At 41.5% G+C, this 25,435-nt stretch overlaps 1 protein-coding gene across 1 annotated transcript; it reads left to right on the top strand.

Moving 5' to 3' along the window:
* Positions 1–230: 230 nt before the first annotated feature.
* On the top strand, positions 231–23,872 carry med1 (mediator complex subunit 1). The gene is given in 17 exon segments (XM_026947873.3): positions 231–372; positions 1,402–1,508; positions 1,654–1,732; positions 2,622–2,676; positions 2,799–2,931; positions 4,264–4,292; positions 4,447–4,518; positions 4,604–4,678; positions 4,858–5,021; positions 11,211–11,322; positions 11,527–11,651; positions 12,411–12,535; positions 15,945–16,146; positions 17,460–17,555; positions 17,654–17,759; positions 17,967–20,981; positions 20,983–23,872. Coding segments are annotated over 17 exon segments (5,361 nt in total). The 5' UTR covers positions 231–278; the 3' UTR covers positions 21,755–23,872.
* The last annotated feature ends 1,563 nt before the right edge of the window (positions 23,873–25,435 follow it).

Genomic DNA, 25,435 nt, shown 5'->3' with positions numbered 1-25,435 from the left:
TACCATTTTGTGTATTTTTACTTACCACCACCTTTGATTGGTACTGTTGCGCTCGATTTAAAGACCTTTGTTAACAGTTAACCCTATATTGTTGTCTCTTTTTTTTTTAATCTTTGAGCTCAGCCCTACTAGCTTATTTATACTCAGCAGCTCCCGTGTACTGTACTGAATATAGTATGCTCATGTCTAAGTCAGCGGGCAAGGCTACGTCAAAACAATGCGACAGAGCGCGTTCATCGTGTTTGCGTCATCAGAAACGCGACGCTTTAACGGGGAAGATGGCGGCGGCGGCGGCGTCAGCGGCGGCGCTACGAAGCGGTAGTCCTGTGAGAGAACCCGCTTTGGACCGGGTCAAAGTGGAGGAAGGCACCGGTATGGAGCACAGGCGACGTGTTTACAGATTACACCCATTCGATTCAATATAAATGCGAGTTTGTTAGGCGGCTGTACGGCTAACAGTCCCTACGCTACATAACTCAACTAGCATTAGCCACAGAGCTAGGTAAATTGGTTAGCGGTAGCTGTTTCTGTTTTGAATGGCTCCATATAGTTGAGTGGTGACTCCTGAATGATTATTTATTAAACAGAGTGCACACTACACAGAGTGCTGCTGTTTCTTATGTGTAGGATATGTTAGGAACAGGGAGCCGAATCCTACATTACTCTGTATAGTACATATTCACTACACAGGATGGAGCCATTATACAGCACTATGTAATGCATCTTGATGGAAAGAAGAAAATAAGTTATGAATGACGTAGACGTGAAAGGAACTGAATCCTAAACGATTCTGTGTTGGACTTGTATTGCAGTACACTTTCTATCATAAAATGTTCCTTATTGGGTGTAAAGTCTGTCATCACAAATATGAAGGGGCCCCAAGTGTTTTGGTATGTTAAGTAGTGCAGCTCGACATTGTGGGCCAACAGATCGATGTCAGAAATGGTAGCGATCTCTATCGATGGAGAAAACCATGTAGTGAGAGATTGAGAAGGAGAGAGACAAAAGAAACAGGATTAGAGATAATGGAGGGAGAGACTGTGAGATAGAGAGAGAGAGAGATAGGGGTGTTGGGAGGGACAGAGACAAGACACAAATGGTTTTCTATTGCCCATCATTTTTATGCTCGATATAAACATCAGAAATGATTGGACGTAAGTAGTACAAATTTGAATCTTAAATCCTCTATAGTGTATTTAATTTCATAAAGTGAAGGAGCCATTATTTTAAACCGGACCTAATCATTTCCCTGATGAACTTGTAGTGTGCTATGTAGGTTATATAATAACCATTGTAGAATTTCATACACTGTGAAATGTACGTATAGAGGATTCGTTCTTGTGTAGCATATGGAGCAGTTTATGAGATTTTCCACCTGTTTAAGTGAATGTGTGTTTGCAGAATCGGAGAAGCAGAGTCGTGTTTCTGCTCTGCTGGAGAGGCTGCACGCCAAACACAACGCCTCACGGCCATGGCAGGAAACCAGCAAAGTTGTCCGCACAGCCATGGTGTGTGTGTGTGTGTGTGTGTGTTACTTAAAGTATTTGTTGAGCTATACGTTATAAATGTACTGTTTAAGACATTTATCCATGTATAGAAACGGAATTGACTGACTGAATATTGAAAAAGGTGTGTGTGTGTGTGTGTGTGTAGGAGAAGCGTGGTGTGATGAACTCGGCCGGTCACCAACTCCTGCTGAACTGTTTAGAGACGCTTCAGAGGGCACTTAAAGGTGAGAGCCCTACACAAATCAATCAATCATTAGACATCATCCACATTTATCAGAGTTAAAAATAATTAAACACTGAGAGCCTTACAGTCTTTTAGTATTAGTACACCATAGTGTTGTTGAGTTCTGGCTTCTGATTCATTCGAAATTTCTTCAATAGCATCTCTGATAGTAATACAGCTGCAAATCACAGGCTTATGTTAATGCATAATAACTTATCCAGATATTTATATCAACATGTTAAAAGCAGATGTTCTTCATCAACAGATTTTAAAAACCATGTGTAGTTGTTGATATAATGAAGTTTTCTGTGAAGAGGTGTTTGTTTAATGTGTGGACGGAGTCTCCATAGTCAGTGGTTTGTAACAGATCAGAGGTAAAGCTATGACTTTAAGTTTTCCGACAAAGGAGAGGATGGTGAGGGAACGATGGTTATAGATGCAATAATGTAAGTGATAACAGGAAGTAACTTGTCTCGCTGCCACTCCACAGCATTGACTGTAACTATTAGTGGCTCAAAGGTACAAAATAAAACATGGTAATTCTTTTTTGTTTTGCTTGTTTGTTTTTCTTGGTGCGTTTTCTTTTGTTAAATATGATTGGTAATGTGTGGCCTGATACTGTTGATTCCGCATGTATATTTCTTGTAATTGGGTTAAGTTAATGTGAGAAAGATTGGGATAATACGGTATATTTATGAAATGTCACAACTTCTGTTTCTAATCGTGTTTAGTATCTATCTTCTTTACTCTTTTATTCCAAAATGAAACAACAACAGTATCAAGATGATGCGTATGACATAATTCAGTGACATTGTCTCTTGTTTACTGCTGGGGGTGGAGTGTGTTCTGCTTATCCACCGCATCTGCTGATACATTTATTATTGTTACAGTGTCCTCACTGGCATCTATGACCGATCGCCTGGAGTCCATCGCTCGTCAGAATATGTGAGTGTCCCTGTGGTGGTTCATCACTGCTTATACACCACTTTCAACTGAAACATAGCCCATCACATGATCCCATCACATGATCACACAGTTTTGCTTTTGGTTTGTTGTTGATCCTGCAGGTTGGGGTCACACTTGAGTCCCTCGGAGACAGAATGCTACATCACCTCTGACATGTTCTATGTAGAAGTGCAGCTTGACACTATGGGCCAACTGATCGACGTCAAAGTGGCTCATCACGGAGAAAACCCTGCGGTAAGAGAGCAAGACAGGGAGAAACCGGAGGAGAATAACCGTGAGAGTTAGAGAAAGAGATGGGGGGTGGGGATGGGGTGAGACAAACAGACAGAGAAGGGAAAGAGAGTAGGAGGGAGAGTGCCAGAGAGGGAGACTGCAAAACAGAGGGAGAGATGGGGAAAGAGAGGCAGAGCGAGATGGAAAAGATACTAGGAGAGAAAGAAAGACAGAGGGATATACAGAGAGAGAGATGGGAAAGACACTAGACCAGAGGGAGAGACAGGGAGAGAGAAACAAGAGATAGATGGAAAGAGAGGGACAAGGGGTGAGAGATAAAGAGAGAGATCTGGAGAGAGACAACAAGAGAGATGTGAGAGAGAGTTGGAGAGAGACAGTGATGGAGGGGGGGGCAGAGAGAAACAAAGATGGAGAGAGCAAGACAGAGGGAGTGAGATGGGAAGAGAAAGACAGAGAAAAAGAAAGAGATGGGGAGAGAGAAAGAAACGGGAAGAGAGGCATGGGGGAGAGACAGAGCGTGAGAGATGGGGAAGGGAGAAATAGAGAGAGAGACAAAGAAAGAGAGATGAGGAGAGAGAAAGAAACGGGAAGAGAGGCATGGGGGAGAGACAGAGCGTGAGAAATGGAGAGAGAGAGAGAGAGATAGAGAGATGAGGATAGAGAAACAGAACAAGAGATGGGTGAAAGAGAGTCACCAAAAGAGAGATTGGGTAGGGTTTAGACTGCTCATCTTCAAGTGTTAGTCAGTGATGTTTTAAGTGTCTCTACATCTGTAATAATTCCATCATTGTTACATTTAGTCTAAATTACATTCAACAAGGGGGGCACAGTGGCTTAGTTGTCTCGCATCTCCAGAGTTGGGGGTTTGAATCCCGCCTCCTCCGTGTGTGCACAGAGTTGTGCTTTGGGGGTTTCCTTCAGGTATTCTGGTTTCCTCCCCCAGTTCAAAAATATGTGTTGTAGGCTGATTGGCTCTTCCAAATTGTCTGTGGTGTGTGTGATTGTGCCCTGCGATGGGTTGGCACCCTGTCCAGGGTGTCCCCTGCCTTGTGCCCCGAGACCCTGGGATAGACTCCAGGCTCCTCTGCGACCCTGTCTAGGATAAGCGGTACAGAGGATGGATGGATGGATAATCAAATGCATTCCCTAGAACTGAGCTCTACCTCTATTCCTTAAGGGGCAAGGAATCATATACACTAGTAAATGTAATTTTCACCACAATATTACTGCTGCTTTAAGTCTTTAATGTTCATACAGTCTGATAAAGAGAATGTGTCACGCTGGCAAACTGAACTTGACTGTAACCCTAACTCTTACTTTTCTCTTGTGTAGAGCTGTCCTGAGCTCATACAGCATCTGAGGTAAGGAGCAATAAACACTTAGACATATCATCACTTAATTTAATGAAGGTTGGACAAACCTTGACTGAACACAAATTGTCTAACAGTATAACTCTATGGTTATGCGTCACACGTTGATGTTTTATTGCTATATGATCTTGTGTGCATCTCACAGAGAGAAAAACTTTGAGGAATTCTCCAAACACCTGAAGGGTCTTGTGAACCTGTACAAGCTTCCTGGAGACAAGTGAGTGATCATTAATATTAAAGAAAAGGTAAAAGAAAGAAGTATAATAATACATCTCATTAATTAAATTATTTCTTTCATAAAGCAAACTGAAGACTAAAATGTACCTGGCCCTGCAGTCTCTGGAGCTGGACCTTACTAAGATGATGCACATGTTCAGGTGTGCGTGTGTAAAAAGTTATTAGTATCATCACTGTGACGCTAAAACATTTAACCATTTATGATCTTGCTGGAATTTTGAAATATTCTCTGGTTTTAGATATATAAACAAAATTTCCCACAAACAGTACAACAAAATAAAAAAGTAAATAAAAAGCAGTGATTTCTTGTTTCGTGCAGGATAGCTACGAAGGCTAACACGGTGGAGACGATCCTGCACGGCAGTGTGGGTCTGCTCACTCCAAGGAGCGGCGGCCATCTTCTGTCCCTGCAGTGCTATGTCTCGCCTTATGACATTTTTGAGGAGGGAACCGGCGCTCAGCTCAACTTCACCGACACAACCAGTAAGCTTTAGCATTTATAACAACACACTTGGTTCAACATGCAGCAAACACGATGTAAACAACAGAGTTCTAACATCATCTGCAATAACACCATTAAAGCAATTTAATCATGTTGTAATATTTTATACTTTTTCTTTTTTTTTTTCTTTCATTTTGAAATTATTTAACTTAATCATTTTATTTAATTTACATTTAATCATTGCATTTAATTATTACATTTTCTTATGTTGCACTAATTACTTTTTAGTAAATAAGTTATTTTTTTGTTTGTTATATTTTGGGTCCCTGGAGGACTAGCGGTTAGGCCACAGCGCTCTTACTGCTGCAGCCCTGTTTCGATTCCCGGCCAGGGAACCAGCCCCAGCCACTTGGCACTAGAATTGTTGTATATTATTGTTGATTCTGTTGTGTTACTTGGAAGTATCTGTTAGTCTGTGCTAATTAGTTCTCTCAGGTGGCTAATCAAGAGTAGTTTCAGTCTCCCTTAAGGCGTGAATTGTGGGCAGGTCTCAGTAAGATATATTGAAGGTTAGGTAGCAGTCAGAAGCATATTTCGCAGCAGTTAGACACATAAATTTAGATAGAGAATTATCCTCTGCTTATGCTTTCTCTCACACTCACACGAGAAACTGGCAGTGGTGGTGGTACAGGTGTGCCGTTGTCTCGGAGATGGTGCTTCACACCTCTCTCCTTGTCTCATCTCAACATCTCATATTTTGAATTCCATGTAGTTACAGTTACCTCCCTGTTCAACCTTCTCATCGTTGTCATCTACCACACTCCTGGTCCCCTAGGAGCTTTCCTTGAAGAAATAGACATGCTCCTCAGTCTTTTCCCTACTGACAGCACCCCTCTTACTGTCCTCAGAGACTTCAGCCTCTCCTCTGACAAGCTTCAGTCCTCTCGCCTTCTCCCTCTTCTACATTTTTTGTCCTTAACATTCAACAGCTGCCCTCCCATGCAAGGGAGGGAACACCCTGGACCTTGTCTTCAGCTGCCCCTCTCCAGCTACAGACATCACTGCTGCCCCACTCCACATCTCTGATCATCACTTGGTATCCTTCACCATCACCCTCCCTACCCTGTCTAAACCAGTTATCAGTACTTCTCTCCCAATCGTAGAAACCTCCACTCTATATCCCCTTCCTTCATCGTATCCTGCACCCTATCATCCCTTCCCGACCCTGGCTCCTTTTCCTCCCTACCATTGGAGTTAGCCACAGACACTTTCCTCACTTTCCTCATCCATGGACCTCCTCTGCCCTCTTTCTTCTGAAACCAGGAAGATTTCCTGCCCTGTCCCTTGGCTACCAGATGTGTTACCCAGCAATCAGAGAGAATTAAGAACAGCAGAGAGAAAGTGGAAGAAATCCCAACTCGTAACAGATCTTGCCTCTTACTGCGCACTCCTGTCCAAATTCTCATTTGAAGTGACTTCTGCTAAGACTGCCTTCTACAAGGAAAAGCTGGAAACCTCTGCACAAGATTCTTGCAAGCTAAACAACTTCACTACCCAACCCACCGGCTCCTCCTGCTCTGTCCTCCCTGACTGCTGAAGACTTTGCCACCTTTTATGATGAGAAGATTGAAAAAATTTGCCAGATTTACACATTTTTCTAAACTAGCCACAGAAGAGATCCTGCAAGTCATCTTGTCCCGCAATCATACCACCATCACATTGGATCCAATCCCTTCCACGATGCACCAGACCATCTCTCAAGACCTCCTCCCCATCATCACCATTATCATCAATGGCTCCATAACATCTGGTCATGTACCAACCTCATTCAAGAGAGCAAGGGTTAATCCCATCCTGAAGAAAACCAGTCTGGATCCCCCTGACATCAGCAACTACCAACCAGTATCACTTCTCTCTTTTCTTTCTGAAACCCTTGAACGAGCTGTGTACAATCAACTGTCTCTCTATCTCTCACAGAACAACCTCCAAGATCCTAACCAGTCTGGCTTCAAACCGGTACACTCCACAGAGACTGCCCTTCTGGCTGTCACTGAGAAGCTACATAGATCAGCCAAACTGTCATCAGTCCTCATCCTTCTTGACCTTTCAGCAGCGTTTGACACAGTGAATCTCAAGACTCTCTTGTCCACCCTCATGAGTCTTGGAATTCGTGGTGCAGCATTGCAGTGGTTTGCTTCCTACCTGGAAGTTCGGTCATATCAGGTGACATGGAGGGGATCCACATCTGCTCCCTGCAGGCTCTCCACTGATGTCCCACAAGGCTCAGTACTTGGTCCTCTCCCGTTCTCCCTCTATACTCGATCTCTTGGTGCGGCCATATCCTCACATAGGTTTTCACACCATTGCTATGCGGATGGCACTCAACTCATCCTCTCCTTCCCTCCCTCAGACACTCAGATTTCTGCTCGGATTTCAGCATGTCTGGTGGACATCTCATCATGGATGACAGCTCATCAGCTGAAACTTAATAGCAGCAAAACTGAACTGCTGTTCATCCCAGGTGATTCATCCCCATGTCAGGATCTTGCGATCTCCCTGAACTCTCTGATCTCACCTTCAGTTACTGCGCGCATCCTTGGGGTAACCATGGACAATCAACTGTCCTTTTCCTCTCACGTTGCTAATCTGACGCCCTCATGCCGATTTCTCCTTTACAACATGAGAAGGATTCGTCCATTTCTTTCAACACAGGCAACACAGGTGCTTGTTCAGTCCCTTATCATTTTGAGACTGGACTACTGCAACTCCCTCCTCGCAGGTCTGCCTCTGAGTGCCATTTGTCCTCTGCAACTGATCCAGAATGCAGCTGCACGACTGGTTTTCAACCTTCCTAAGTTCTCCCACACCACCCCATTGCTAAGCTCCCTCCACTGGCTTCCTGTAGCTGCCCGCATCAGATTTAAAACACTGATGCTTGCTTACAAAGCCAAAAAAGAACCAGCATCCACTTATCTCAAAGCACTCATCACATGCCGCACTGCACCACGCTCCCTCCGATCGTCTAGCACTGCTCGACTGGTCCCACCATCTGTCAGGGTACAAGGAAGGCATGCATCGAGACTCTTCTCTGTTCTGGCACCTAGGTGGTGGAATGAACTTCCCATAGATGTCCGAACAGTCACTGTCTTCAAATGACGTCTAAAGACTTACCTCTTCCTAAAGTACTTAAATTAGCACCTAAAAAAAAAAAAAAAACAACTTTGTATTGTCTGTGCCATTATCAGAATGTATTTATTGATAGAGGCTTCAAAGCACTTTTGTAAGTTGCTTTGGATAAGGGAGTGTTGCTTTCCTCCCTTGAGATGCTTTGCCAGGCCTTTACTGCAGCCGCCTTCAGTTGCTGCTTGTTTGTTGGTCAAGTTTTATCTTCAGTAAGTGAAAAGCATGCTCAATTGGGTTGAGGTCATCAGATATTTAAGAACATTTAATTTCTTTTCCTTTCTTTGACTGAATTTGAGCAGAAAGTATAGCTCTATACACTTCAAAATTCATCCTGCTAGTTCTATCAGCAGTCATATCATCAATAAACACAAGCGAGCCAGTTCCATGAGTGTTACCAGCGGTTTGCATCTTGAGGTAAACTATCTGTATTTACATTCATGAAGGCGTCTCTTGATTGTAGACTTTGACAATGATGTGTCTACCTTCTCCGGGGTGTTCTTGACATGGCTAAATGTTGTGAAGGGGTTTTTCTTCAACAAGGAAAGAATTCATCCACTTTAGTTGTCTTCTGTTGGTCTTCCAGGCCTTTTGGTGTTACTGAGCTCACCAGTGCATTCCTTCTTTTTAAGGATGTACCAAATTGTTTGTCACCCGTCTCTTGGCTTTGGACCGCAAATTGAGAGATCCCATGAACAGCTACCAAATTCAGATTTAAAGCTTGGAATCAATTCTAGACTTTTTTTGTCTCCTTAATTTGTCATGAAATAACAAGGAAACAGGTCACAACTGGCCATGAAACAGCTTATAAGTCAATTGTTTTGGGCCTGTGAAAATAGAGGAACTCTGTTAAAAAAAAAAAAAAAAAGGTTGTAATTCCTAAATAGTTAATGCAAATTTTTTTGTTAAGCCTCTTAAATTAAAGCTGAAAGTCTACACTTCAATCACATTTTCATTGCTTCATTTCAAACCCACAGTGGTGGTGTACAGAGTGTGTGTGTGTGTGTCCCAAAAGTCTCCATGATTGTGACTGACATCCAGTTACACAGTTGCATAACACTGGATGTGTTAAGACGAGTTCATCATGTGTGGGAGAGATGACTCCATGTGTGTTTACAAAGAAATGGCAATCATGTAGATGATGTTTTGTAAATAAAGTTGCATTTTCTGAAAAGTGTTAATTTCGCTTATGTATGGAGACTTTTGGGACGCCCTGTATATGCGTTTGTGTGTGTGAATATATAAAATGTCTGAAGGTGTGCTGTGGTATCTGGCACCACAACATTAGCAGCAGATCCTTTAAGTCCCGCAAGATAGGAGGTGGGGTCTAGATGGATCAGACTTGTTTATCCAGCACATCCCACAATATATATATATACAGTGGATATAAAAAGTTTACACACCCCTGGCTTCTGTGATGTAAAAAAATGAGACCAAGATAAATAATTTCAGAACTTTTTCCGCCTTTAATGTGACCTATAACTTGTACAACTCAATTGAAAAACAAACTGAAATCTTTTAGGTTGGGCGAGTAAAAATAAAAAAACAAAATAATGTGGTTGTATAAGTGTGCACGCCCTTAAACTAATACTTTGTTGAAGCACCTTTTGATTTTATTACAGCACTCAGTCTTTTTGGGTATGAGTCTATCAGCATGGCACATCTTGACTTGGCAATATTCGTCCACTCTTCATTGCAAAAACGCTCCAAATCTGTCAGATTGTGAGGGCATCTCCTGTGCACGGCCCTCTTCAGATCACCCCACAGATTTTCAATCGGATTCATGTCTGGGCTCTGGCTGGGCCATTCCAAAACTTTAATCTTCTTCTTGTGAAGCCATTCTTTTGTCGATTTGAATGTATGCTTTGGGTCGTTGTCGTGCTGAAAGATGAAGTTCTTCTTCATCTTCAGCTTTCTAGCAGAAACCTGAAGGTTTTGTGCCAATATTGACTGGTATTTGGAACTGTTCATAATTTCCTCCACCTTGACTAAGGCTCCAGTTCCAGCTGAAGAAAAACAGCCCCAAAGCATGATGCTGCCACCACCATGCTTCACTGTGGGTATGGTGTTCTTCTGGTGATGTGCAGTGTTCTTTTCGCGCCAAACATACTTTTTGGAATTATGGCCAAAAAGTTCATCCTTGGTTTCATCAGACCATAACACATTTTCCCACATGCTTTTGGGAGACTTCAAATGTGTTTTTGCAAAATTTAGCTAGGTTTGGATGTTTTTCTTTGTAAGAAAAGGCTTCTGTCTTGCCACTCTACCCCATAGCCCAGACATATGAAGAATACAGGAGATTGCTGTCACATGTACTACACAGACAGTACTTGCCAGAAATGTTGCTGTAGGACTCTTGGCGGCCTCTTGGCAGCCTCCCTGACCAGTTTTCTTCTTGTCTTTTCATCAATTTTGGAGGGACGTCCAGTTCTTGGTAATGTCGCTGTTGCGCCACATTTTCTCCACAGGGTATATCTAATGCCTTGGAAATTCTTTTGTACACTTCTCCTGACTGATACCTTTTAATAATCAGATCCCTCTGATGCTGTGGAAGCTCTCTGTGCGACTAAGAAAATGTCAGGAAAAGCCTACTAGAACAGCTGAACTTTATTTGGGGTTAATCAGAGGCACTTTAAATGATGGCAGGTGTGTAGTGACTCCTATTTAACATGAGTTTGAATGTGATTGCTTAATTCTGAACACAGCCACATCCCCAGTTATAAGAGGGTGTGCACACTTATGCAACCACATTATTTTGTTTTTTTATTTTTACTCGCCCCCCCTAAAAGATTTCAGTTTGTTTTTCAGATGAGTTGTACAGGTTATAGGTCACATTAAAGGTGGAAAAAGTTCTGAAATGATTTTTCTTGGTCTCATTTTTTTACGTCACCAGAAACCTGGCATTTTAACAGGGGTGTGTAGACTTAAATCCACTGCATACACACACACACGTATATATATATATATATATATATATATATATATATATATATATATATATATATATATATATAAAACTTTATTGACAGTTCCATTTATTTTATATTTAGTCCCTCGTTCTCTCGGAGTGGGCGTGTCTGTGACTGTGGAGGGAACATCATCTGTCTACAAACTTCCCATCGCTCCTCTCATCACCGGATCTCACCCAGTGGATAACAAAGGGTAAATCTTCCTTTTTTTTTTAAAATATAAAATGACAATGCCTGCTAAGCTTGTCTGTTTATATGAATGTATGTAGTGTTTGCAGTTCATTTGTATGTATTGGTTTAATCTATCATTTACATATAAATTGTCTTAAGGTAATAATTTATAGAGACAGCACGGAGTGCATGTTGAGTGTAATCCCCCCCCCTCTTTTCATTTTAGGACTCCGACATTTTCTCCAGCGTCGAACTCTAACTGTGTAGACCTGCCAGCCTGTTTCTTCCTGAAGATGAAGCGGCCCATGCCCTTCTCACTGGCCTTCATTCACAAAATGAGCAGCATTACAGGTAAGAGGGACACCTGGGACAGGGGGACATATGTCATGCATATGGAATGTCAATAATGGGCTAGTGGGCGGAGCTTGTTTCCATGTAGATTCCAAAGATTCTTTCCTGCTGATGTCATAGACAGTTTCGTGAATCAGACATGGAATCTTTCGTCTGTCATTCTGTACACTCAGATGTGCTCTCGTTTCTACTCTAAATTTGCTTCTTCAGTTTTGCACTGCAGCCACAAGGATATTACAGCTAACCAGTTATATGCGCTTACAGCCACCAGTTTAGCATCACGTGTCAATCAACACACCACACCCCTGCCTGAGTCAGACGGTAGTGTGGAGTGACACTAACCCTGGCTACATATACTCACCATAGGCACCAACGATCTCTGCTACGTCTTTACAAGCTATACTTTTCTTCATGATGTCTCCATACACATATAATGAGAGGTCATATGTGGCAGGATAAGATGGAACCACAGTTACAATTTTGTCTTCAAATGCTTCAAACAGTAAGTGGGAACTATGGAGACAGTAAATGGGAACTAATTACAGGTAGTTACTACTGTGAGTGGGGAACTGAAGAAATATTGGACGACACGCACCATAGGATTGGGCTGATGAAAGATTCGAACCAATTGTTTGGATTTGTCATGGCATTCTAAAATGCATTTAGGATAAGGAGATGCCATTTTTGGTCATTTTTGGTGAAATAATTAAAGGCATTGAAGTGTGTATTTGAGCAGTAAAACTGTATTCTTTGTTATAGGTATCCCAGTGTTTGAGTCAGTACCTGCCTTGTCCCCACTCTATGATCTCATCATTAAAAGCAAGCTTGGTGAAGACGATGGCAGCAATGCTCCAGCGTCGGCTCGGTTCATGAGATTTTACGCAGTGAGTAATGTCTGTGTAATGTAAATGTATGAACGTAAGATTTGACTGAAACAGGTTTGACATCCACTGCCAATTAATGAAAAATAAAAACTTATATCAATTTGGTAGTTTCGCCAGTGTCGATGATGTAAGGTTTATTCTTTATTCTTTTTAAATTATGGAGATAAATTATTAGAGGTCGACTGATTGATCGGTTTTGCCGATTAATCGGCACCGATAACCATTTGCTGGAACTATCTGTAATCGGCAAAAATCCACACCGATTGTTTTTTCCAGTTGCGTCCGTTGCAGGAGCGGCTGAGAAGGGTCCGCTGTTTTACAGTACAAGAGCAGTCTCTAGTGGCAAAATAAAAACTATCACTGACACTTTGTGGTGTTTGTTTTGACCCGCGAGACTACATTCTGCACGGAGTGGGATACTTCATATGCAGATTTAAAAAATTGACAACAAAAAAGTATGTATATTAATAAACGCTAAAATATATTGCATATTGTTAGTTCATGTAAGCTCATGCATTAACTAATGTTAACAAATGGGACTTTATCGTAAAGTGTTACCTATGAAATTTACATACCATTTTTCTAGGTTATAGCTAAAAAAAACAAAACAGAAAAACAACACACACATTTGATATTTTTAATATTTGGTGGTTTGGGTGTATATCTTTTATTTACTTTAATATTTATTAATAGTAAATATATATTTATATTTATTTCATCTAAAAAAAAGTACAGTAAATTTTCATGGTACAGTCAGTACTGTTTATTTTTGTAATAAAGTTCAGCAGTATTTTACTTTGAGTGTTTTGTTTTCATTCAGTATCATCACTATCGGATGACTAATCGGTTATCGGCAGATACAGCCAAACTTCGTTATCGGTATCAGTAAAATCCGTATTATTAAAATAATCAGATATGGCCAAACTTTCCCCCCAATGTTTGCTATTTGTGATGCTGCTCTGCTGCGCTCCATAGTGCACCGCTATGCATGTTGTACGAATGACAAAATGTTAAAAAGTTATATTTTTAGGGTGGTCTAGCAGCGCTCGTCTATGTCAAAATGTTTGAGATGGCAAATCAAATCAAAGGAAGTGTGGCTTTACTGTTCACAGAAGCTGCGTGACAGTTTAGTTTTTATGGTGAAAGAGTGCAATGTAAGATGTAATTTAAGTAGCTAAAGTTTAATACTTGACAACTGTTTTACAATAGAAATGTTAAACGACGACTAACAGTAATATCAAGGAATGCAAACATTTATGTGATTCATGTAATGCACTGCATTATTGTCGATATAACGAGACAAGAAACACTAACAGCTGTTTTTAGCATGTTAGATTAGATTATATTAGATTAAGAATGGACATGTGCATATTGTGAATGAATTTGATGAATGTGGTTACTTAGCTTTACTGGTAGCCTTTCAGTAAATTCACTTGTTTAAGAAAATGATTCATAAAACTCAAACTGGGAGAGTTATCATCCTCAGACTTAAACTAGAACGTGGTACAACGTGTGGATTTGACTCAAGTGTGTTTTTAGGTTGTGGATAGGACAGAGTCATTTATTAAAATAAAAATATTTGCAAATCTTGTTTAACTATTTAATCTGTTTAACTATTTTCTCTTTTTTGGACAATAAACCCCCAAGTGTCTGCAACCTGTGTATTTTGATATGTCCTTGTCAGGTCTGTGCTCAAATGGTAATGGTAATTCACCTAAAAATGAAAATTCTGTTATCATTTACTTACCCTTATGTCATTCCAAACCCAAATACCTGGTTACTTTTCATAACATAAAAGATTTTTTCTACTCTATTACAGCTCTATTTCACAAAATGACAGAAGATAGTGATCATGAGCTTTAAAGCTGCACTATAAAGGCATCGTAAAAACTATACTCCAAGTGGCCATACGAGAGCTCGTATGGACTCCTTTTATAGTATTTTGGTTTGAGATCAAAGATGAATATGAGATGATAGATCAGAATTTCGACTTTCATTTCCTGATATTTACATCTAGATGTGGTAAACAGCTTAGAACATGGCACTTTTGGTGGCAGACCACCCAATCTTTAGGTGAACAAAAGTATTGGAACAGATTAAAGTAAATAAAACTTAATATTTGGTTGCATATCCTTTTCTTGCAATAACTGCATGAAGCCACTAACTGTTGTTTTTGGGTTTTTTTTTTCTACACAGCTCTCACAATGTTTGTCATCAATTGCTGTTGTTTTCCTTGGCTGACCTATTAGTTGTCTGATTGTTAGTAAAACAATGGTTTATTTCTTGTTCAGGACATTCCAAATTGTTCTGTTGGCTATGTCTAATGCTTGTTCAATGGCTCTGATTGATTTTCCCTCTTGTCTCAGCATCAAAATGGCTTGGTTTTCTCCCATAGACAGCTCTCTGGTCTTCATGCTGGTTTGTCCTTTGTAACAACAAATGCAGTCTTCACAGGTGAAACTCAGGGCTCAAACTAACAGTAGATATTCAGACTTATTAATTGTTTAAACCAGGGGTGTCCAATCTTATCCAGAAAGGGCCGGTGTGGGTGTAGGTTTTCATTCCAACCAAGCAGAAGCCATACCTGAGTCTACTGAAAGCCAAGGTCAACTGATTAAATAGGTGGAATCAGGTGTGGCTCCTGCTTGATTGGAATGAAAACCTGCACCCATACTGGCCCTTTCTGGATAAGATTGGACACCCCTGGTTTAAACAATCAATCTAACAGGGCAGCAAGAAACACCTGTCAGTCACATGTTCCAGTATTTTTGGTCACTTGAAAAAATGGGTGGGTTCAAACAATAGTGCCAAGTTCTAAGTTGTCTAGCACACCTAGCTGTAAATATCAGGAAATGAAACCTGAAATTCTTATCTATCGTCTGATATTCATCTTTTGATCCAGACCCAAATGTCTTAGGTTTATAGCAAAAACAAAGAATTAGCTTTGCCATTTCAGTACTTTTGGAGAGGACTGTAATTCTACTCATGGTCCTTAAATGGCCAGAGAAACCATGGTTGGTGCAAATTTTTTGAACCAGGCAATTGTCCATGAGATGTTCTGTGAAATTAAATCTGCGGAACGTGTGCAGTACAAGCCTGAAGATATTGTTTTGAACCTCATGGCAGGTATTTGTTCATCAGACTAGTTATTTATCTGTCATGGTGCATGCTCCCTTTTCAAAGCAGCAGTTACCCCACTGGGTGATGGTCACCATGGCCTATAAGCATGCTAGATGCAAAGTCGCTGCCGTGACGGCCCACATTACACTCTCCTTTGTGTTGCAAGTGGATTTAGGTGATAGATAGGTGAAGTGAATGTGTGTTAAAATTAGTATTTGAACACAGCCTTTTGTACAGTGATGCTTATGGTTACCTTACAGTGTCTAACCATTGACGTTATTTTATTAAGTCTCTGCCAGGACAACAGCACTGCTACTTTCTGAATGGAGATGCCCCAGTGCAGGATGGGAAATCTCTGCAGGGAGTGCTGGTGTCCAAAATCCCCTTTCGACACCCTGCTCACGTGCCCTCTCTGCTGGACATTATACGACACCAAGCAGCTTATAACACACTGATCGGCAGCTGTGTCAAAAAGACCTACATAAAGGAAGGTGAGTCTGATGCCTCCAATTATTTACTGGACAACTCAAGTTTATTTAGAGTTTATTTAGTCCATCACCATCCTGAACTGGTCTATGCTTTAATATGACTTCACACTCCCTAAATTCTGCATATTATACTTGATATGCTATATGAACGGGGACAATTATCCCATGTGATCAGACACTTGGACTTTTACCCCATACACTTGTACAGTTATCCCTTACAATTGGTCACTCACCCCATTTGAGTGGATAGTTATCCTATATGATCAGTCAATTACCCAGTATGAGCACAGTCCCATTTCAGTTGACAGTTGTCCCATTTCAGCAGACAGTTGCCCCATATGATTGCTTAGTTAACACATACAGTATGAGCAGACAGTTATCTCATATGATCATTCAGTTACCCCATGTAGGCAGACAGTTATCCCATATGAGCAGAGAATTATCACATATGATCAATGGGAGTGAATGCCGTTTGTTTTTTTTTGTTTGTTTTTTTATTTGCTTTAGCTTTTTTTAATTTTCACATAGCAGTAATAATAATAAATTGTACAATTTAACTTGTTCTACTCTTCATTTAAGCACAAATTGGCAGAACACTAATAAAATAAAGATTACAAATTATTAATTTAAGTCATGGCAGTTTTACTTTTAATTAACTCATTACTTCTTTTCCTTTAAATAAATTAATGACTGTAGATGCTAGGGAAAGAGGGGAAAAGGAAGTGCATGTGTCTCTGTGCTCGCAGAACAGAAGTGCTCTCAGGCAGCAGTTCGCACTCACGTCACTGCCCCACACTTGTGAATACCCTTGTGTGCGCACAAGTCACGGCACATTGCACTTATTTTTAATGACCATGCTCTCTGACGCTGCTCTGCATGCTCAGGTTGCCCACCCTCGTGCACTCTGTTAAAGATACTGTTTAAATGGTAACATGGTTAGATGGCACAGGCCTGAGTACATCACAATGCTATGCACAAGTTTATGGACAGTTCAGGTACGTTTACATCACCTGCAGTATGCAGACATGTGATATCTGTAATAAAGCCAGATTTGTGCTCATCAGTCGAACATAGTTACCGCTGATTTTATCACAATAATGCTGCATCTCTCCATAAACTCATGAGCCTGTTGATGTTGCTGAATATAAGAATATTTGAATGTAGTTAGCAGCAGTGAATGCTTCATCTCTCCATGTGTATGCTTGTATTACCATGCTTATACAGTACATATATAAAATAATGTCATAGCATATGGCAGAAATGAGCTGGAATTATTTAACGGCATGTTATGATATGTGATGCTGTCGTTTCTATAGATACCCCTGGGCTGCTGCAGTTTGAGGTCTGTCCACTGACAGACTCCAGCTTCAGCGTTTCCTTCCAGCATCCTGTCAATGAGTCTCTCGTCTGTGGTGAGGATTCATTTTGATCTAATTTCAGAGTTTAAATTCAGTGACTGAGCTCCTCTTAAGCTATTTTGTCTGCCTGTCTCTCTCTATCTGTCTCTCAGTTGTAATGGAGGTAATTGACTCACGGCAGGTAGTGTGTAAGCTGTATAAGGGTTTGTCTGATGCTTTGATCTGCACAGATGAATTCATTACCAAGGTGGTTCAGCGGTAAGTGCAGTTTTGTTTCTCATGTTACATTTTAATTTGCCTTAGAAGACTGAGTGATAAGCAAATAAATTACTAGCAGGCATGTATATGGGCATGATGTATTTGCAACATGATCTGCTGGTCATCAGAGAGACATTAAGTAGTTGTAAAGACATGAATTTCAAATGTTTTATATATATATTTTTTTTATAACTTTTACTTCCTTAGATGCATGTCCATCCCTGTGACAATGCGAGCTATCCGTCGCAAGGCAGAGACGATTCAGGCAGACACCCCAGCCTTATCCCTAATAGCTGAAACTGTGGAGATAATGGTGAAAAAGAACCTTCCGCCCACAGGTAGCCCTGGTTACATGGGGATGGGCGCAGGACCTGATGGGAGCAACACTGTGGGCCTGCCTAGTGTAGGGGGTGCTACTACACCTACAGGAGGCAGTAGCGCTGGCAATTTGGGTGCAAGTGGGCCATTCCAAGGCGCAATCAGCTCCCTTTTCAACATGAGTCACCAGGGAGGTTCAGTTGTGGACACTATGGGGCAGATATCAAGTCAGCAGCAGCAGCTACAGCAGCAGCTCCCACCACAGCACAGCCATGGTTCAGATGATTTTAGCAAGGTGACTCAGAACCCAATACTCACAAGTCTTCTCAAGATAACAGGAAGTGTAGGGTCTAGTCCCACTCCCCAGGGCTCTGCTGGCTCACAGCCACACCAGACCCCACCACCGACCACCTCACCTGCTAGCAATACCAAAAACCATCCCATGCTGATGAACTTGTTGAAGGACAACCCCTCACAGGACTTTGCTGCCCTGTATGGTAGCAGCCCTCTGGAGAGACAAAACTCTTCTGGTTCTCCTCGCACAGACAGCCAAGGTCAGCCATGTCCTGGAGGAGGCACCAAAAGCAAGAAGAAGCGACCAAGGGGCACGGATAAGGGTGTGATGGGAACAGGGGGAGGCATGGGAATGAAACAGCAATCCCAGCAACAGCAGTTGGGAAACATAAGCCAGCAGCACCATCACACACACCCCCCCACTGAAGATGATTTCCACCGTGAGCTTTTTTCCATGGATGTTGATGCCTCTCAGAATCCCATTTTTGATGTCAATCTTCCAGGTGATGGGTTGGACACTCCTCACAGTATCACTCCAGCTCCAAGCCAATGTGGGACCCCACCTTCAGGTCCTGGAATGTCATACCACCCACAGTCACATGTCCAGTCTCAGACACAAGCTCAGTCGCAGACGCCAGGGTCTATACCTCGCATGGTACGCCTCTCTAGCTCTGAAAGTATTGGTCCTGACATTAATGACATTTTGTCTGATATTCCTGATTCAGCCACCAAAGGGAGTGGCGGCAGCCATGGGCAGCATCACATGGGTGGGGAAGAAGGAGCTTCCCTGGACACTCCACTAAGGGATTCCTCTAGCTCAGGTCAGGGTAGTGCAGTATTTGAGGCCGACCTGTTTAATGCCAACAGCAATGAAAACACTTACACTGATCCAGCAGATCTGATTGCAGAGGCTGCTACTGCAGCTACGCCAAATAGTGATGCCTCCTCGAGTAATTTCTTCCCAGATACAGACTTCAACCCTGAGTTGCTGCCTGGTCAGGGAACCTTCTCACATACAAGTTATTTTGATGAAAGTTCACCCAGTCCAGAGCCAGATCTTGACCTTGTGAAGAGCTTCAGTGGGGGAAGTCAGCAGAATACACCCTCAGGCACCCCTCAGAATCCAACTTCGCATGGCCGTAGCACACCTGATGCCTCTCTAAAGGACCCTTTTGATGTTAGTATGGTTTTTAGTGGGAACAGTGGAGGAGGAAAACCTTTGCTAGGCCCAGGGCCAGATTTGGTTGATTCACATTCTCATGGAGGTGGTGGACAAAGTCCACTCACTATGGGCATGGCAGGAATTAGCAGTGACTTTAAAAGTAGTGAAGTAAAGGTCAAACAGCAACAGATGAGACCAAAGGAGGATAATGGGGGAGGTAACTCTGGGATGGTGATGGGAGGAACAGGCTCTTCTGAAGGAAAGCAGATGAAGCGTAGTCGCACACCTTCTAGTGAGGGAAAATCAAAAGAAAAGCCACCCAAGCGTAAAAAGCTTGATCCAGAAGGCAAGTCTCCCTCACACAGCTCTGGGGGTCGACCCTATACCCCTCCAAGTGGGAGTGTCAGTTCTGGAGGTTCAATGAGTGGAGGTGGATCCAAATCCCCAGGCAGCTCAGGTCGTTCTCAGACCCCACCAGGAGGTGCCACCCCACCTATACCTAAAATCACAATACAAATCCCCAAAACCTTAACTGGGGGAAAAACATCTTCTCATGGAGGTTATACATCAAGCAGTTCAGCAGCTGGAAGTACCGGTGGTGCCAGTGGCACAAGCAGCAGCAAAAGCCACCATTCCCACTCCTCTTCATCTTCAGGAAAAATAAAGACCAGCAAGATGGAAGGCTCCATGGGACAAGGTAACAGTTCTAAGCCACCGAATACAGGAGGAAGTGGGAGTGGCATGCTCCCTCAATCCAAAAGCTCTTCTCTCGGGATGGGTTCAGGCAAACCAGGCTCTTCTCCAATCACCAAGCATGGTATGTCGGGTTCAGGTAGCAGTGGCAGCAGTGGAGCAGTTAGTGGGAATAAAATGAGGCCCCAAGGAGGCAAGCCACCTGGATCACTGATAAACCCTAGCATTAAGCCTAATATTTCGCCTTCACACTCTCGGACTGGGAGTTCTGACAAACTTTCCTCCCCAATGAAACTTCAGCAAGGACAGGTTCCAGGAACACCACCATCCTCAAAAGCTAAGTCACCGATTGGTTCTGGAAGTGGGAGTTCAGGGGGGTCAAAGTCCTCTTCTGGTGGTGGGATGGGTTCCCAGAAACAGTTAGGAAGTGGTTCTTCCTCTGGTTCTTCCTCCTCTTCCACCTCATCTGCTAGCTCTTCCTCTTCATCAGGCTCTATGTCATTTTCCTCTGGTGGTCAATCACAATATGGGGGAAGTGGGGGTGGTGGAGGAGGAGGAAGTGGAGGAGGTGGGGGGAACAACCCTAATGCCAAGGGAAAGTCCCCTAGCCGAAACAAAAAGCCTTCCCTTACAGCAGTCATAGACAAGCTGAAGAGTGTTGGTAGTGGTGGTATTGGTGGGGAGGAGTGTGAAGGAGGTGGAGGAGGTGGTGCTGGCAGCAGTACAGGGAGTGGAGGTGGGGGGGGTACCTCCAAATGCTGGTCCTCCAAAGCGGGACAAGGTTGAAAAAGAAGGGAAATCCAAAGGATCTCTTTCAACCGGAAACTCGGGTGATAAAAAGATCATTGACCCAAAAGGTAGTGGAGTGAGCAGCACTGGTGTGGCTAAGATTATCATAAGCAAACCTGATGGAGGTTCTCCAAGCATCAAGTCCAAAGTAACTCTCCAGAAGCCTGGTGACGGATCAGCAGAAGGTTCCATGCGCCCCCAGCATTCAGGCTTGAAAGCATCACCTCTTTTCAGTGGCTCAACACCAAAGCACGACCGCAGTTCCCCAAGCCACAGCCGCTCGCCTGGATACACACCTCTGTTCCCGGACAGTGAGAGCGAGTCAGGTAGCAGTTCAGTGGCAGAGAAATCCCATCAGAACAGCCCCAGCTCTGACGATGATCAGAGCATGAGGCCACTACAACCACCACAGGACTACATGTCAGTCAGTCTGGGAGAGAAACACAAGAAGCACAAAAAAGAAAAGAAAAAGCAAAAAGAAAGAGAGCGGGAGAGGGAACGGGACAGGGACAGGGATCGAGAGAAGGAGAAGAAGAAATCGACAATGTCCTGTGGTCCCTCTTCACATCCAATTAAGGTAGACAGCTGGTCCAGGTCTCCTCTGTCCTCCTCAGAACCTTCTATATCTTTGCTCAGCTCTGAGCGTTCCTCTCGACCGAGTCCTGTGTACATGCACACTGAGGATGATGACCTGATGGACTCTGCTCTAACTGGCTCTAACTTAGAACCTTTCAAATAGAGATTATCCCATGGGTATATTTAACATCTTTTTTGCATGGTATTTGGCACCTCTATGAAGGTTCTGCCATTTTAAATATTGAATATTATGATCATTCTTTTTAAACTGTAAGATTTTTAACAATATCAGATGGAGACACTGAGGCCATCCATTTTAGAAGAATAGGGTGGCATGCATTATGGTTTTGTACTTCACATATCTGCCACTGATTATGGATGCAAAAATAATCCTCCCAATACTGGTGATGAAAATATACACTGAAGTTCAACATGATAAACCTGTCTAAAAGTAAATTATTTGTAATGACTCATAGGTTGCATATTGATTTTATGTTTACTGTTTATCTAACGAAAAAATGTGCTGTATTTTTAAAAGACAATGTAAAAAAAAAAAAAAAAAAAAGGTCTTCTCTCTTGAAATGCTCCTTGTTTGTTGAAACCATGTCTTTTATAAGTGTTATTTTCTCGAAACATTTTAATACGTTCTTTATTCATTTTGTCGTGTAGTTTTAGGCTTTGTAGAGGAGTGTAATCAAGTGGATTAGAATTCCCTTCTTCATATGTAAATATGCAGGTCATTATACATGATCGAAATAAACTTTATTGGTGAATTAAACTTTAATTTTAAGTATGAAAAGTGTGCCATTTTTGGAAGTGTTTGACAGATTCCACCAGCAGGGGTCACAATGGAGTTATATTCGTATAGTTTGCACAAATATAAAATACTCAAGTGCTTTAATGAATAATGGCTAGTGAACGAAAGATCCTTATTCTGTCTTTGTATATAATACCTGTTTCTTAGAATCTGTTGGATGAAGACTATTATATTTCATAGTGCAGCTTTATTTTTATTAACACTTTAATAAAAATAATAAGAATTCAGAATAATAAAGATTTTGGTGGTTATTCAGAGCCTTTTCAAGGAATATCTTTATATCATTACTGCCTTTAAGGAACAAACAATTTCAGATCTTATTTTTGTATAATATACCTTTGTACTTATATATTGGCACACCACAACCTCACATATGTATAATAAAATATTTTTTTACACACACACACACACACTATAGCCTCACAGTACTTCTTTAGCCACACACTGCTGTGTGAAACGGCCCCCTCAATGTGAAAGTTCTTCAACGCTGTAATTAAAGTAATATGCACACGCTGCTGTTCTCAGAGGGTCTTTTTCTGGCCCTGCATTCATTCTCACTTTTCTTTCAGAAACAAATTACATCACTACATGATTTATTATAAAATGTTTTTAAACCACCTGCTATGTTGTTATTGGCTGAAAGAAGCAGGGATGAAAGCACATAATTTATAGAGGAATGTACTGACTGAGGGCCGTATTCAGATTTAAGTGTGTAGTGAGTATTCAGTGCTGAAATTGTGCACATTGGTATTCAGATGTAAGTACAGACTTAAGTTGTCCACACTAACTGTCAGAGGAAGATATAAAAATTAAAAAAAAGTGCAAGATAATAGGATGTGCTGGATCAAGTGCTATTTTATAAGCTGCTAATGAGGTTGGAAGCCATTTTGTTAAACCACATTTGCAGAGATCAATGTGATTGTTACAACTAGAACTATTCATGCAGCCATATATTTGCAATATACAGTCAGGTCCATAAGTATTTGGACAGTGACAATTTTATACTTTTGCCTCTGTGCACCAACACAATGAATTTGAAATGAAGTAATCAAGATTTGATTGAAGTGTAGACCTTCAGCTTTAATTTAAGGAGTTTAACAAAAGATATTGCATTAACTGTTTAGGAATTATAACCATTTTTTTTAACATATTTTTTTACAAAGTTCCTTCCAAGCGTTGGATTTGCATTTGGTAGCTGTTCATGGGAACTCTCGATATGCGGTCTAAAGAGGTGTGGATGTAAGTGAAGGAGGCCATCATTAGGCTGAAAACACAAAATAGACCTATCAGAGAGATAGCAGGAACTTTTGAGTGGCCAAATCAACAATTTGGTACATTCTTAAAAAGAAGGAATGCACTGGCGAGCAGCACCAAAAGGCCTGGAAGGCCACGGAAGACAACTCAAGTGGATGATTGCAGAAGTCTTTCCTTGGTGAAAACTCTTGAGGAGGTAGGTGTATCATTTGTCAAAGTCTAAAGACAAGAGATGCCTTCATGAATGTAAATACAGATGGTTTACCTCAAGATGCAAACTACTGATAACACTCAAGAACAGAAAAGCCAGATTAGACTCTGCTAAAGAACCTCTAAAAAAAAGCCTGACCAGTTCTGATGCAAGATTAACCTGTACCAGAATGATGGGAAGAGAAGAGTATGGAGAAGGAAAGGAAGGGCTCATGATCCAAAGCATACCACATTATGTCTCAAACATGTGGAGACAGTGTTATGGCATGGGCATGTATGGCTGCCAATGGAACTAGGTCACTGGTGATTATTGATGATGTGACTGCTGATAGTAGTAGCAGGATGAATCCTGAAGTGTATAGAGCTATACTTTATGCTCAGGTTCAGTCAAATATTGCAAAACTGATAGGACAGCGCTTCACGGAACAGATGGATAACAACCCAAAACATACTGCGAAAGCAAAAAAATGGAATGTTCTTAAATGGCCGAGTCAGTCACCTGACTTCAACCCAACTGAGCTGCTTTTCACTTACTGAAGACAAAACTTAATGCGGAAAGACCCACAAACAAGCAGCAACTGAAGGCAACTGCAGTAAAGGCCTGTCAAAAAGACCCTTCTGTCTGAAGAGAGGAAACTCCGCATTTGATGATGTCCATAAGTTTGAGACTTCAGGGAGTCATTGACTGCAAAGGATTTGTATCCAAGTATTAAAAATAATCCTAATATTTATGATTGTTAGTTTGTCCAATTACTGTTGAGCTGTGAAAATGGAGGTACTATGTAAAAAAATGGCTGTATTCCTAAAAGGTTTATGCAATATTTTTGTTAAACTGAAAGTCTACACTTCAATCACATCTTGATTGCTTCATTTCAAATCCATAGGGGTGATTATGAAAATTGTCACTGTCCAAATACGTATGGACCTGACTGTACTAGACTCCTATTAGATGTATTTCAAAGCTTGCCATCGTCTCATTTGCATATCATATTAATGTTTTTATTATTCATTTTTAAATTGTCACTTGCTTTTATGTTACATCAAATTACATTTAGCAGGTGATTTTAATAATCTGAATGAATGAATGAGTGAATGAATGGTGAGCCTAGAAAATCGACTTGAGCAGCTGCATAACTTGAATACGAGGAACTTTCCCCACATAAACATTGACAATGAACATTTTATAACTTATCAGGCCAATAGTAGTATTTTATAATCTATACGAAATTTGATTGGGAGCCAATGCAGGGTGGATAAGGTAGGGGTGATGTGGTCATATCTTCTGGTTCTAGTAAGGACTCTCGCTGCTGCATTATGAACTAACTGGAGCTTGTTTATGCTCCTACTGGAGCATCCAGACAGCAAGGCATTACAATAATCCAACCTAGAGGTTATCTTAGCAATATTTCTGAGGTGAAAGAAGGCTAGCCTAGTAATATTATCTACATGAGCTTCAAGTGAAAGAATGGAGTCAATAATCACACCAAGGTCTTTTACTGCTGCACATGATGAAACAGAAAGAAAAATGTAATCAGAAAGCTTACATCTAGCTGCATGTGGTCC

Source organism: Pangasianodon hypophthalmus, chromosome 12 (assembly GCF_027358585.1).
Source record: "Pangasianodon hypophthalmus isolate fPanHyp1 chromosome 12, fPanHyp1.pri, whole genome shotgun sequence".
Taxonomy (NCBI): domain Eukaryota; kingdom Metazoa; phylum Chordata; class Actinopteri; order Siluriformes; family Pangasiidae; genus Pangasianodon; species Pangasianodon hypophthalmus.
Note: the sequence above shows the minus strand (reverse complement) of the source record. Positions and strands in the feature narration are given on the sequence as shown.